At 45.6% G+C, this 15728-nt stretch overlaps 1 protein-coding gene across 3 annotated transcripts in view; it reads right to left on the reverse strand.

Annotated features, from left to right (window-relative positions):
• VPS13A (vacuolar protein sorting 13 homolog A) overlaps positions 1 to 15728 on the reverse strand; it is a 304094-nt gene that overhangs the window by 138009 nt on the left and 150357 nt on the right. For all 3 annotated transcript variants that reach the window (XM_061627500.1, XM_061627520.1, XM_061627510.1), the window contains exons 35-37: positions 13838 to 13988; positions 6097 to 6224; positions 3678 to 3847 (exon numbers count right to left, since the gene is read on the reverse strand). In XM_061627500.1, the coding sequence (XP_061483484.1) occupies positions 3678 to 3847; positions 6097 to 6224; positions 13838 to 13988 (449 nt within the window). The remainder of the gene's footprint in view (positions 1 to 3677; positions 3848 to 6096; positions 6225 to 13837; positions 13989 to 15728) is intronic.

Raw genomic sequence — 15728 nt, forward strand, 5'->3', positions numbered from 1 at the left:
AAAAAAATAAGGGCAAACTATGGAGATTCTGTATTTGTATGCTGGTCTTTGACCATAATTATTTTTATTCATTCACTATGGAGATTCCAAGGACTAGGGAAAAAAGACAGAAGCAGGAAAAGTGTACTAAAAGGGAAGACAAAACAGCAGCTCATTAGGACTCCATTCATATCACTCACTTACCAATCAGAGCTCTAATTTTACTCATATTTAATAACACTGACAGGCAGGAGCAGCTAGGCTGGCTCATTTCACAGAAATCTCTTAGAGGGGTACCTACACATTTTGTTCCATAACTTTCTTTCTAAGAAGGTTAGACTCTTATTTTTTAAAAAAAATGGAAGCTCAGATTCTGGGCTATCTGCTAAGGGCACTACAGCACCTGTGAGTAATGGGTTGGCAACCCTTGTGCTAAGCCATCGTTTAGCGCAGGGGTTCTCAACGGTCCAAGGACCACCAAAATCTGCGAGTTTCACTGAGGTGGTATGCGGTATGTCTGTGGATTTGTGAAGACTGGCTATGGTATACCTATCACATTAAATATTCATATTGATTTTAATTGTATTTTTATTGCTTATTTTATTTCTTATATTGTATTTTGTTGAATTTCAAATAGAATTCTATGGAATGCAAAGATAACAGAAATGGTATATAAGAAATAAAAGCAATAAAATACCATTAAATCATATATCATCTAGCACAGGGCATCACAATTGCTGCAACTGGCAGAGAAAACATGAAGTGGTCTGACAAGACCCTCAGCAATTTTCAAGGAGTATGTGTGTGTGTGTGGGGGGGAATTTAGGAACCACTGGTTTGATAAGGGAGTCAAAGGTGTACTAAAGAACGATAAGGAGATTGCAGAGAAGCTAAATAAATTCTTTGCATCTGTCTTCACAGTGGAAGATATAGGGCAGATCCCTGAACCTGAACTAACATTTGCAGGAAGGGATTCTGAGGAACTGAGACAAATAGTGGTAACAAGAGAGGAAGTTCTAGGCTTAATCGACAATAGAAAAACTGATAAATCACCGGGCCCGGATGGCATCCACCCGAGAGTTCTCAAAGAACTCAAAGGTGAAATTGCTGATCTGCTAACTAAAATATGTAACTTGTCCCTCGGGTCCTCCTCCGTGCCTGAGGACTGGAAAGTGGCAAATGTAACGCCAATCTTCAAAAAGGGATCCAGAGGGGATCCCGGAAATTACAGGCCAGTTAGCTTAACTTCTGTCCCTGGAAAACTGGTAGAAAGTATTATTAAAGCTAGATTAACTAAGCACATAGGAGAACAAGCCTTGCTGAAGCAGAGCCAGCATGGCTTCTGCAAGGGAAAGTCCTGTCTCAGTAACCAATTAGAATTCTTTGAGAGTGTCAACAAGCATATAGATAGAGGTGATCCAGTAGACATAGTGTACTTAGACTTTCAAAAAGCGTTTGACAAGGTACCTCACCAAAGACGTCTGAGGAAGCTTAGCAGTCATGGAATAAGAGGAGAGGTCCTCTTGTGGATAAGGAATTGGTTAAGAAGCAGAAAGCAGAGAGTAGGAATAAACGGACAGTTCTCCCAATGGAGGGCTGTAGAAAGTGGAGTCCCTCAAGGATCGGTATTGGGACCTGTACTTTTCAACTTGTTCATTAATGACCTAGAATTAGGAGTGAGCAGTGAAGTGGCCAAGTTTGCTGACGACACTAAATTGTTCAGGGTTGTTAAAACAAAAAGGGATTGTGAAGAGCTCCAAAAAGATTTCTCCAAACTGAGTGAATGGGCGGAAAAATGGCAAATGCAATTCAATATAAACAAGTGTAAAATTATGCATATTGGAGCAAAAAATCTTAATTTCACATATACGCTCATGGGGTCTGAACTGGCGGTGACCGACCAGGAGAGAGACCTCGGGGTTGTAGTGGACAGCACGATGAAAATGTCGACCCAGTGTGCGGCAGATGTGAAAAAGGCAAATTCCATGCTAGCGATAATTAGGAAAGGTATTGAAAATAAAACAGCCGATATCATAATGCCGTTGTGTAAATCTGTGGTGCGGCTGCATTTGGAATACTGTGTACAGTTCTGGTCACCTCATCTCAAAAAGGATATTACAGAGTTGGAAAAGGTTCAGAAGAGGGCAACCAGAATGATCAAGGGGATGGAGCGACTCCCTTACGAGGAAAGGTTGCAGCATTTGGGGCTTTTTAGTTTAGAGAAAAAGCGGGTCAGAGGAGACATGATAGAAGTGTATAAAATTATGCATGGCATTGAGAAAGTGGATAGAAAAAAGTTCTTCTCCCTCTCTCATAATACTAGAACTCGTGGACATTCAAAGAAGCTGAATGTTGGAAGATGCAGGACAGACAAAAGGAAGTACTTCTTTACTCAGTGCATAGTTAAACTATGGAATTTGCTCCCACAAGATGCAGTAATGGCCACCAGCTTGGACGGCTTTAAAAGAAGATTAGACAAATTCATGGAGGACAGGGCTATCAATGGCTACTAGCCATGATGGCTGTGCTCTGCCACCCTAGTCAGAGGCAGCATGCTTCTGAAAACCAGTTGCCAGAAGCCTCAGGAGGGGAGAGTGTTCTTGCACTCGGGTCCTGCTTGCGGGCTTCCCCCAGGCACCTGGTTGGCCACTGTGAGAACAGGATGCTGGACTAGATGGGCCACTGGCCTGATCCAGCAGGCTCTTCTTATGTTCTTATGTTAATGTTGCCTGCACAAAGTGAAACCTTGCCACACAAAGCCTCGCCCTAGTGCCCATATGAGAATGCTCTCCTTTCCTCCTCCTGTGCAGACAGAAGGACTACATCAGCATTTTTGTTTCACTTTCACATATCTCAGCTGTCTCTGTGTATGAACCAGCCAACATCAAAGCACATGGGTTATGAAACATATTTAACCAGCGTTTGGCCCATTCATATAACACCAAACCTTGGTTAAGAGTTGTGTAAATGAGCAGGAAGGAACCTGTGTGAACCCTCAATGCTCATGTGCTTTCCCTTCCCTCTTCCCATGCAGCCAGCAGAAAGACTGCACTAACACTTAATTTTACTTTCTATTAATCTTGGCATGTCATATTGCCTAGGAAGAGGGAAGGCAGAGTGCATGAGCGTTCAGTGCTCATGCAGGTTTCTTCCTGCCCACTTTCATCAGCAGCAGGCTTTGCTGGAGTCCTTTCTGTGGACAGGAGTGCTTGTGTAGCCTTCTGTTGTTTGCAAAAGGAACACTCTGGATCCAAATCTACTGATTTATCTACAAGCACTATACATTCAGTAATAATTCTACAAAAATATGTAGTTTTATACTCTTTGATCTAAACTTGGATGTGCACATAATAGTTATGTTCAAATTGCTTTCAAATTAGAGGCAGTGTAATCCAACAGTGCCACATATGTGTACTAAGCGAACAAATTATGTAGATATTCTCCTTGGCAAATTTCCATGCTACCACCAATGAACCTTTATAACTGAACAGGAACTTGCCTAATCTGCAGCTATGAGAACAACAAAGAAAGTTCTGAATGCACATAAAGCTCCTTTACACATACAAATAAGCTTATTTACACCACAACTTTGAATCATATTCAGTATTTACAACCAAACTTGGTGATACTGACAGAAGTGTTATGACTTATCCTGACAAACAAATTCACCATGTTTAGCTTTTAAAAGAAATAACCACCTTGGTGTAGCTTTCTGGACTGTCTGTCGTTTATCATCTAAAGTACAGTTTGTTAACTTCACTGAGGCATTCATTGACCCATCTGACAACATTTTGACAGCAGCTGACATTAACAACAATTTAAATTCTGCAAGTTTCAAATGACCATCTCGTTGATCCTGAACTGGAGGCTGTTTTGAAAAGAAAATGCATAGTTTAAATTAGTGTGAATTAAGTAAGTAAAATGTTTCTGAAAATAGACAAATTCTACTACTGCAATCATATTACAAGCTTGATTAGAAAGTGATATAATGGATTGGATCAAAAGAATTACAACCAGAAGGAGCTTACTTAATAGCGGTGTTCCACAAACTTTTGTGCAAGTGCTTTGCACAAAATATACAGAGCTGCAACAGAGTACAGTCACTTCTTGCTCATACAAGGAGTGCATATGCACTCTTTGTGCATGGTCCCACGCTATAGTCTGAAGGCACATGAAGCCACCACCTTGCTGAAGCTAAGCAGGTCTGGGCCTGGTCAGTGCCCTGATGGGAGACTGCCTGGGAACCATATGTATGCCGCCTTGGATTGCATGGTGAAAGAAAGGTGGGGTATAAATGTAACAAATAATAAATAAATAAATAAATAAATAAATGTGGTTTTCCATTGTAAAATAAGCACTAATGGCTGGGGCTTGCAAATCAAACCCTAATGGCTGAAACAAAAACAGTTCAACAATTGAAAAGTGCTTGATTTTGTCATAATGAAAAAATACTGTTAGCTTTAAAATGCTTCAATACTCTTCTGGTTTTTATATTCTATACGGAAGGACAGAAAATTAATTCTTCAAAAGCACTGTCTCATATAGGACATCACATATTTTTAGTTCTTATAATAAGGCTCTGCTTGGGGTTCTATCTATTCAAGAATTGACTTCTCCAATCTTGGGGCAGAGCCTTTTCTGTTGTGGCATCTCTAGTGCAGGGCTGTGGAGTCGGAAGAAATGTACCGACTCCGACTCCTTCATAAATGGCAAGTGTATATTAACTAGTAATAACAAATTTGCTGTAGTAAAATGGTAGCACAAGGCATTTCATCACCACCACGTGAATCCAGAGCTTGGAAAAGTTACTTTTTTAAACTACAACTCCCATCAGCCCCAGGGATTGGGCTCGTGGGAGTTGTAGTTCAAAAAAGTAACTTTTCCAAGCTCTGGATTCACGTGGTGGTGATGAAATGCCTTGTGCTACCATTTTACTACAGTAAATGTTATTACTAGTTAATATACATTTGCCATTCATGAAGGAGTCGGAGTCGGACAGTAGAAAAATAGAGGAGTCGGAGTCGAAGGTCTGGCGTACCGACTCCACAGCCCTGCTCTAGTGTGAAACTCCCTCCCTAGAGCTCAACTATGCTTAGCTTCAAAAGGCAGATAAAGTTTCCTATTGAGACAGACCTTTGAGCATGGTTAGGTAATTTGATTGAATCAATTTGTATGTATTAGTTTTCCATTTGAGTATTTCAATGTTTTAAGTGATGCATTTCATAATGCTTTGTTAGCTACCCCAGGCAAAATGAAAGTCAACTAAGTTCTACATAGAGTTGGCCCATTGAAATTAATGGACCAAAGTTAGCCATGTTCATTAGTTTCAATGGATATACTCTTGAATACGAATAATGTTGAATACAGTCCATGGTAATCAATCAGTAATTATTACTTTATTAAGAAACTGCCTAGAATGGAACTGGCCATTCACTCTGACAGGAATAGTTCCTCAACATGGGTGCAGTGGACATAGGATTAGATAAACGCATCTTACGCTGTCTCATATGGATGCCACAGGAATTTAGCTCTTTTTAAAAACAGTAACAAAAAAACCCAAAGCAACTACTTTCATACCAGGCATGCCCACCAACCACAAATTTTACTATTGCTCAAATGGCTTTGCAGAAAATTTAACAGTGGCACATAAATCTAATTATCCATGGGCCAGCACAGCTAGTCACCACTTTACTACAGAGACCTGGAAATGATTGTTTTTCAGGTTTGAAGGCATAGTTTCCTCCCTTGTCTACTGACACTGTAAAATTCATATAAGAGAGTAAGCCACTTTACAAATTCCTGATAAATATATTGTGCTGCATCCAGACTTGCTCTTTCACAAACAGAGAACTTATTTCATTTGCAGAAGGGATGTGGTTCCAGTGGAGACCCCTGCTGGAGAAGGGGGTAGAGTAATTTTCACTGGTTCCGTTACCCCTTATATGTCCTTGAAAAATCTGCTCTGGAGGGCTAGTGGATCCTCCAGAATGGTGTGGGAGGTAGCACTGGGGACTTTTCTTTCTCCAGCAGTGGCACCCCATAAGCAGCACCTTTCAATGCAAGAACTCTGGATCCAACCCACTGAAATTATTTTATAGAAAATTATGTTTTCTTTACCTGGTTGGAATTTGGACTGTACAAAACTAGAGTCAGAGAATCAAACTGGAAGTCCAATTTTAGTGTTGTTTTAACCTTAACAGAGGAATGTGCTTCCACCACAGCAGATGTCACCACTCTTACTCCAGCTTTAAAAATTAGAAGCATTAATATTAGACACAACTAGAATTAGTATGATAAGAATAAAAAAGCTATACAGTTTCTAATCCACTGCATTTTCAAAGATACTATTTCCCACTAGATCAAGGCAACTAAAGCAGTGTTGCCCTCAAGGACCATCGCCATAGTAACAAGCTAGGTGGACTGACAGCTTTGAAACACCCTGCAAGACATAAATGCACGTGAGTATTCAGGTATCTAATTTTTATAGGCTCCTGACCTTTTTGAATAATCGACAAGGTTCTTAAGGTTATTTTCCTCACATTAAACAGAATGGTTAAGACATTAAAAATGCAACAATGCATTAAAAACCTGTCCAAGACAAACAGGAGTAGGCTTGTAAACATGAAATATAATAGGGGTCAGTCCATATATAGTAAAACCAGTATAACCTTGTCTAGTTCTCCCTTTCCACACTCCTGATTTAATTTGTGCCAAGGCTTTACCAGGACTCAACCTAGTCTTCCGCTTTCCATACCAGGATTGACTCTTGAAATAACGAATATGAAATAATGTTATCTTGACTGATAATGAAGATAACAGTTGGCAGCGTTATTCTTGTTCTTGGCTTGTGGACATGTATATACAAGTATTTAAAGTAACACTTGCTCAATAATTTGTTTTTAATAACGTTATTTGTTATTTAATTTTGAGAATGTACCATTGGTCTCACCTGAAAGGTGATTTTCATAGGAGGTATCCCATCACTGCGGGGTTGTAGCTCCACCTATCGTGCGAAGGCAAGAATGTTTTTGAAGTCAAGACTAGGGGCGTCAGGCCCCTCCCACTCTCCAGTTCATTCGCAGCGAGTCTAAGGAGAAATATCTAAAAATACAAGAACAAGGCCAACCGGCCTGGCAGCAGGAAAATAACACAATGGTAACATTGATAATAACATGACTCCAACAAAGCGAAATAACAGAACTAGCAGTCTTGACTTCACTATAAATTTAGATATAATAGCGTAACAGGAATATATAACACATGAGAAAATATCTAGTCATCCTCCAACTGGGAGGGTCGTGATGGGATACCTCCTATGAAAATCACCTTTCAGGTGAGACCAATGGTACATTTTCCATAGGAGGTATACCATCACTGCGGGATGTACCAAAGCAGCCCATACAGGGAGGGACCACCCACATGCTAATCCTCATTAAGAACCTGTTGCAACACTCGTCTGCCAAAAGAGGCATCAGCAGAGGCATAGCGATCAATTTTATAATGCCTTATAAACGAGTGTGGGGTAGACCAGACTGCAGCCCTGCAAATATCAGCAACAGGCGCGTTGGTAGCAAAAGCAGCCGTAGTAGCCGCTGACCTAGTTGAATGAGCTGTTATGCTAGCTGGCACTGGAAGCTTAAGGGATTCGTAAGCTAGGGCAATACAAGCCCGCAACCAGCGGGATAAGGTGGAATTAGCTACTTTATGCCCTATAGAATGTGGGTTAAAGGATACAAACAGAGACTCAGTTCGTCGTATATCCTGGGTCCTAGACAGGTAGGTCTTGAGAGCCCTCCGGACATCCAACGAATGCCAAGCCTTCTCGAGAGGATGGGTAGGATTCGGGCAAAAGGAAGGCAAAACAATGTCCTGGTTGCAATGGAAAACTGAATCAACCTTGGGACGGAAGGAAGGATCAGTCTTCAGTACAACAGAGTCCTTATGGAAGACGCAGAGATGGCGAGCAGAAGACAATGCGCCCAACTCTGAAACGCGTCTGGCAGATGTAATTGCGATCAGGAACAAGACCTTGAAGGACAGCATACGTAGAGGCACAGTCCTGATGGGTTCAAACGGAGGGCGTTGCAAAGCCTGCAGAACCTTCGGCAAACTCCATGAGGGAAACCGATGGACAACAGCCGGAGATCGTAGGGCGACTCCCCTCAAAAAGCGTTTGATGAACGGATGTGAGGCAATAGTCGCACCAGAAGAAGAAACTGATAGAATAGACGACAAAGTCGAGGCATGTCAACGTAAGGTGTTGGGTCTAAGTCCCATCATGAAGACATTATGGAGATATTGTAGCACCTGTTGCATGGTGGCCTGGGATGGATCGTGGTGGTGGGACTGGCACCACTTGGAGAAAGCCACCCAAGTATGTTGATAAATCCGAGTGGTAGATGGTCTTCTCGAGGCCAAGATAATATCAATAACAGCGTCAGACAGGCCAGCCGATCTCAAATGTTCCCGTTCAAACGCCACGCTGTTAAGTTGAGCCAAGTGGGGTCCTGGTGCCATACTGGGCCCTGTGATAGAAGGTCTGGCCTGACTGGGATTGTCCAAGGATCCATTACTGACATTGCAAGAAGTTCCGAGAACCACAGTCGGCGTGGCCAAAATGGTGCTATCAGTACCAGCTGTGCCCTCTTGCTTCGCACCTTCCTCAATGTTTTGGCTAACATTGGTATTGGAGGGGCGTACAAAAGACCTTCTGGCCAAGGTGTTGATAGCGCATCCACTGCTTCCGCTGTTGTGTCCAGGTATCGGGCAAAGTACCTGGGAAGCTGGCAATTGCGACTGGAAGCAAACAGGTCGATTGAGAATGCGCCGAACCGACACTGGAGACGATGGAAAATGGCTGGATGAAGTTTCCATTCTCCCGGAAAGACCTGTTGTCTGCTGAGCCAGTCTGCTGTCACATTCCAAATCCCTCTGAGATGTTCTGCTTTCAGGGATTGTAGATGTTGTTCTGCCCAGACAAAGATGAGGGAGACTAAGTCCTGCAGAGGATGAGACCTGGTGCCCCCGTCTGTTCAAATGTGATTTTACACACGTGTTGTCTGTTCGAATGAGAACATGGTCCAAAGGGAACAGAGACTAAAAATGAAGTAGAGCTAAGTGCACAGCCTTTAGCTCCAACCAGTTGATGCTTTGAGTCTGCTCTGAGGTGGACCAAACCCCCTGAACGTACTGGGAGTTGAAGTGGGCTCCCCAGCCAATGAGGCTGGCATCTGTGGTTACAACAGTTCTGCGGGGTTCTTTGAACGGCGTGCCCTTGGAAAGGTGTTGGGCCCTCGTCCACCAGCGGAAGGAGAGGCGCAGTGCGGGGCTCAAGTGAACTTTGCGATGGTTGGAGCTGGCAATGTCCTGTTGAAAGGGCAACAAAGTCCATTGAAGGTGACGAGTGTGGGCACAAGCCCATGGCACAATATGGATGGTAGAAATGAACATTCCGAGCGCCCTGGCTAGAAGCATAACGTCTGCGGATGTTTGTTGCATCAGGGACCTTGCAATGTTTGTGATGGCCGTGATGCGATCTGGAGCCAGAAAAACCATTGCCTGCAGGGTGTCCAACATCGCCCCTAGATGTAGTAGGCACTGGGTTGGGTGAAGATGGCTTTTGTCGAAGTTGACAAGCCAGCCGTAGGCCTGCAAGACATTGAGGGTGATTGTTAAATGATGATGAGCCAGCTCTTCAGACTTTGCCCGTATTAACAGATCATCCAGATATGGGTAGAGACGAACCCCTTGAATCCGGAGATAAGCCACTAGGATGAGTAGCACTTTGGTAAATACTCTTGGAGCAGAGGAGAGGCCGAACGGCATCACTCTATATTGAAAGTGCTGGTGGCCAAAGGCAAAGCGAAGAAACTTTCTGTGGGCTATGCAAATGGGCACATGGAGATACGCTTCCTTAAGGTCGATAGAAGCCAGGAAGTCTCCTTCATGCAGACTCTCCGTAATGGAGTGGAGTGATTCCATTTTGAACCTGCGATATGTTACAAAACGGTTGACGAACTTGAGGTCCAATACCGCCCTCCATGACAAATCTCGTTTAGGCACAGCAAATAGGAGGGAGTACACCCCTTCCGACCTCTGAGTTGTGGGGACTGGCTCTATTGCCGCTATGTCCAAGAGGTGGTGTATGGCTGTCTGCATGATGCTGTGCCTGGCTGGTGCCCTTCAACAAGGGGACGGATGGAATCTGTCTGGTGGGGTCACCCAAAACTCTATTGCACAGCCATAACAGAAAAGCTCCCTGATCCAGGAGACCGTAGTGAAGCGCAGCCACTGGTCTCCAAAATTAAGTAATCTGCCACCAACGGGAGGTGCGTTAATACTGCTTGCGTTGACAAGGCCCTCCCCTATATGAGGACGATGAGGTACCCCTGCGCCCTTGGTACTGACCTCTGCCCTGGAAACGCCAGTTCCAGGATCCCTTGAAGGAATTGGGGTCATATGATCTGAAGTCGCGGCCTCGTCCTCCTGGCCGCGTTCCTCGAAAGGGCTGGTTAGTGCGGAAGGGAGGAGGTCGCCTGAAAGGCCTGTGGTCGATGTTCTTGACAGTGGCCAGAACCAGTTTGTGGGCATCTTTGGGATCAACCAGCACTCCCTTTAGAGCTTCCTCGCCGAAGAGTAGAGATCCGGAGTAAGGAGCCCTAGACAGATTCATTCTGGCCGCAGAGTCAGCTAGCCAGTGGCAAAGCCAGAGGGTCCGTCGAGCAACTATCTGAGCCGTCATGGCTCGTGCCCCCAGTTGAGTGGCATCCAAAGTGGCATCAGCCACAAACGCCGCTGTCTTACGCAACTTTATCAGTGACCTTCTGAGGGAGACAGGGTCTGGGTTAGTGTCCTCTAGAAGATCATCCAGCCACATCATAGCTGCTCTGGAGAAGACGGAGGCTGATGTGGAGGCACACATGGAGAAAGCAGTGGCCTCATGGTTTTTGCGGAGGGCGAGGTCTAGTCGTCGCTCAGTAGCGTCCTTCAGTTGGGATTCTCCTTCTCTGGGCAAAAGCGATCGTGAAACTAGGCTAGCGATCAGTTCGTCTATGCCAGGAACGGCTAGCTTGGTGGCAAAGTCCAGAGCTAGGGCATAAAGCTTGTCAGCCAGATTCTTGAAGCGGCGAGTTTGGAATGGATGAGACCATTCTTCAGAGGCCAGTTTGGCAATGGGGTCCGGCACCGGGATGTAGTGCTCAGTAGGTGCAGGGGATTTGAGGACCTTGGCCCCTTTGATAGCTGGAGTGGTAGATGTTGAAGGCGCAGCTTGGAGACCAAGCGTGTTAACTACCCTGCGTGCCAGGGGGTGATAATCTGAGGCATTAAACAGGCGATATGATGTATCCTCCTCATGATCCGAATAGTCGCTCCAGTCATCTCCTTCAACGTGGTCAGTGAAGGTTGATTCCTCCCCATACGAAGCTTCGTCAAGACATCTGCCTCTGGCTACATCAAAGGGATTTGGGGAACAGGAAGGGTGTGCTTCATGACACGCACGTTGGTCCATAGAGCATTGAGGTATGGCAGGGGCTTGTGGTGGTGACTGCATTTGGGTGAAAAATGACAGCATGCCTTGAAGTTGGGAAAGGAAATCATGGGACAGCTGCAGCCCCGTTGGAGCAGATGTTTGTGCCTGAGTAGCTGTTGGAGCAGATGTTTGTGGCTGAGTAGCTGGCTCCGTGGGAGTAGGAAAACCAGCAAAGTCCTCCTCGTCAGAGGAAGCAGCAGGAGAATGGAATATATCTCTTATTTGTTCCTGAGCTGCTGTGGTGGGGGTCGGCACAGAAGCAAAGCGTGGACGCTTTGGTTAGCTATGGCTGGCAAGATGTTTGGTCTTAGCCAGTGCTTTAGCATGATTAGTGTTAGTTGCCTTAGAAGGTTGCGGCTTGGCTGTTTGAGACTTGCCTGGCTGTTCTGCCATCTTAAATTCACTTTGGGTGCGGTACACGGCCACAGCGGGGGCAGGATGTAGGGACCCGAACGGGCACAGTGTACGACCACAGAGGGGGTAGGATACACTGGCAGATGGCTAAGTGCACGGCCACAGAAGGGGCAGGATGCACTATGGTATCAGCGTTAGTATAATGTAGGCTGGATTTCAGGCTTGGTACACGGCCACAGAGGGGGCAGGATGTACAGTATAAACTTCAGGCTAGGTACACGGCCACAGAGGGGGCAGGATGTACAGTATAAACTTCAGGCTTGGTACATGGCCACAGAGGGGGCAGGATGTACGGGTCAACAGCTCGTGCACAATATCACAGTCTCAGCACACAGCCACAGAAGGGGCAGAATGTACAGGTCAACAAGTTATGCACCCAGTGACAGAGCTGGCAAGTTTCAAAAGTCTAGAGCTCAGTCACAGCAATAATGAATCAGCCACAGAAGTACAGGAGCTAGCTGTCAGCTAGTTGTCAGAAGCAGCAGCAATAGTCGTGTGATAGAGGAATCCAAGTAGAGCTAAGGAACCCTATCTAACACAGACGTACAAGGAGCCCTTGCCAGCTAAACCCCCTTTGTTTAGTATGGGATAGACTGAACAAAAAAGGCGGGAAAAGAAGAGAAAAAAGATGGCGTCCGACCGAGGAGCGGGAGAAAATAACGGTCAAAATGGCGTATTACAAAGGGGGGGGCAATGGCGGGCACTGAGCAGCCCAGCGGACTGTAAAAATGGTGGGCGCTGCCTCAGCAACGCGTTGCAGCCACAGACCCGATATAAGTAACGCCGCTCTAAGTCAGTGGCGGGGCCTCAGGGAGTAAAAGACTAAGCGGTGAGGCGGCAATAGAGATCAGCCGCAGCCACCGGCTGCAAACGCTGCCGCGGCAAATTACAAGGCCGGGAACGGATCTGGGGAGGAGAAACGACCAAAAAAAAGGAAAAAACTCAAGCGGCTAGGCGGCAGCCGATATCAGCCGCAGCTGCGGCAAAATTAAGGGGTCGGGAGACGGAGTCAAAACCGGCGCCGAACGACGAAAGCCGCCGCAGCCACAAGCTCCTGGAGGGGGAAATAAGGAGGCCGCGAGAGCCGGCTCCTAGGTGAGGCAAACAGTGGGGCAAATCGGGAGCTGCAGCCGCAAGCTCCTGCCTGAAAGGCTAGAGAACCGCAGCCGCGGTCTCTGCTGAACTGACAGGCTCAAAAAGCTGGGAAAAAGGGACCGGGTAAGGGAAGATCCCCCCCAACAATACTCCAGGAGACACAAACGAATTAAAGACAAGACAGAGGGGAGGGAGAAAGTGGAATTACATATAACAACCTCCACACACTGTCAGACAAACACACAAGTAGACACAAGAAACTTAGCTAAGCTACGCTATCTGCAAATATAGAACTTGTTCGTACGAAGGCAAGAATGAACTGGAGAGTGGGAGGGGCCTGATGCCCCTAGTCTTGACTTCAAAAACATTCTTGCCTTCGCACGATAGGTGGAGCTACAACCCCGCAGTGATGGTATACCTCCTGTGGAAAATTGTATTATTTTATTGACGTATTATGTTCTATTGATGTACTGTTATGTTCGTGTTTTTTGTAAGCCGCTGTGAAGGCCTTTTGGCCATAAGGTGGGGTATAAATTTAATAAATAAATAAATATAACTCCCCGTGATCTAACAACTGTAGCTGACATTGCTCATAAAGATACCTACAGAACCTTGTTTACAAAATAACTAGTTAAATTATGTAGAACAAGGCCTATACTATATATGCATTATATTATGTCTAGAGCACTCATTTTTCTCACTCAAAACACTTAATTTCACATTTCATGTGAAATTAGTAGTTTGTGTCTACTGAATTAAATTAATTACTACTTGTAGCTGAAAGGGAGAATTGCCGTCTAAGTTTTTAAAAACACTTACCTCCGGAATGCTGGGAAATACTTGCTACTCCACTATGGATGCTGAGTACATCTTTCTTTTCTGGCACAGGAGGTGGAGGGCCAGAACTATCTCCTAAATTTTCATTCAGAGTTCTCAATATAGTAGTTATGTCCTCCTGACTGAGAATGAGCTTTGGAAAAAAATTGACAGCTCTAAGCATTATTGCAGCTTGCATACATACAAGAGTATTAAACATTACAGGCACACTAGAAAGTAAAATCTCTACTTGTAAATAAGCATTATAAATGAATTTTATATTTTTCTGAAAAATAACATGGACAGAAGCAGTAGCTGGACATAGGGGGGCAGAGCAGCAGCAGTGGCACTGCAACTGCTTGGATAGGGATTGGGCAGGATGGTGGTCACTGGGTTGACAGCAGCATCATGCAGGTGCCAAGTCTGTGTGCACCTGCAGGATGCCACCAACCCAGAGCTCCCCCTATTCTCACCACAACCCTGCCCCATCTCTGTCCTGGTGAATGAAGCACCACAACTGTTCTGGCTCCCATCCCAAAACACTACAGAAAGGCATTTCTTTCAGGAAACAGACATTTATTCAGGAAAGCTCAGTACAGGTTCAGCAATGGTCTCAGGATACCGGGGGTTGTAATCAAGAGTCAGAGCAGGATTTGGACTAGTAGACTGGATGGTAGGAACAAAGGAACAAAGATGTCCCAACAAGTCTGCCCAACCTTTCCATCTAACTATCAAAAGAGCAAGGCATGGCGACGTCACTCACACCACTCTCACCCTGCATGGGATGACTACACTCAGAGGTAGGCATTCCTGTAAGGACCTCATAGCTGTTCTCACTGATGTGGGAGGCACCAAGTTCTTAGTGACAGAACAGAGACCTGTCCCTTGGGTGCCTCTTCCTGCTCTGCTGTCTTTCCCATTGATTTGGTGGCTCCTTTGGCCCCCAGCTCTAGAGGTGGGGACAACAGCTGGTGCCAGGGCTGGTCCCAAGTATGACTGGGCCTGCGAGAGGCCTGAGGCACTATAGCTCAACACCCCATACAGGTGGCGTGGGACTAATAAGCCCACCCGTGCATCCCACCTACCTCTCGTGTGGTGTGAATGACATGTGGACATAGTGTGCATGCCTGCCATCAACCAAGATGGCAGTGGGGGCATCAGCCCCTTAGGGAAGCCTCTGCCACCATCTTGGGTGGCATTCACACTGATGGGACAGGTAAGTGGGGCATGCATGCAGGCTTATTGATGCCCACACTGTCTGTGTTGGGTGGTGCCTGGAATCTCCCACTTCGTGATCCATGTCAGGGTTGAGTTGCAGAACCCGACACTGCTGTGGATCACAGAATAGGAGCGCCACCCTCGCACTCTAAGGAGGGGCCCCTGGCCACCATCTGGCACCAACCCTAGCTGGTGTCTCCAGCACCCCTTCCCCAACAACCTGAGGCAAAGGAGCTGGGTCCTCATCCTCCCCTCCTGTTGGCTCCAGCTCACCCATCCCCTCTACCTCCTCTTCCTCTTCATCTGTCAAGCACTGCCACTCCAGTCCACACCCTGTTAGATCTGTGGGGCTCATGATAACTGGATCCTCCCCTACATCCTACACTGCTACTGGACAGGGGGAATCAACATTTATTCAACTTTTATATCTACATGTCATATGCAGAGAAAATATCTGTACTTAAACATAGAAAACTTCAAAGCAATGGATAAATTGAAATTATGGCTCTGCCTCTCCTTATTTATGGGCCTGTTCAAACTATAATTTGCCCTCAGAAGTGAGGTGGGAGGAGACACCAGGAACGGACCTTGGGCTCAACATGTCCTTCCTTCCCCTACTCCTCCTGGTTCATGGACAAAACTGAAATGACCAAAACAGGGAAATATCATGTTTATC

Source organism: Rhineura floridana, chromosome 1, assembly GCF_030035675.1.
Source record: "Rhineura floridana isolate rRhiFlo1 chromosome 1, rRhiFlo1.hap2, whole genome shotgun sequence".
Lineage (NCBI taxonomy): Eukaryota > Metazoa > Chordata > Lepidosauria > Squamata > Rhineuridae > Rhineura > Rhineura floridana.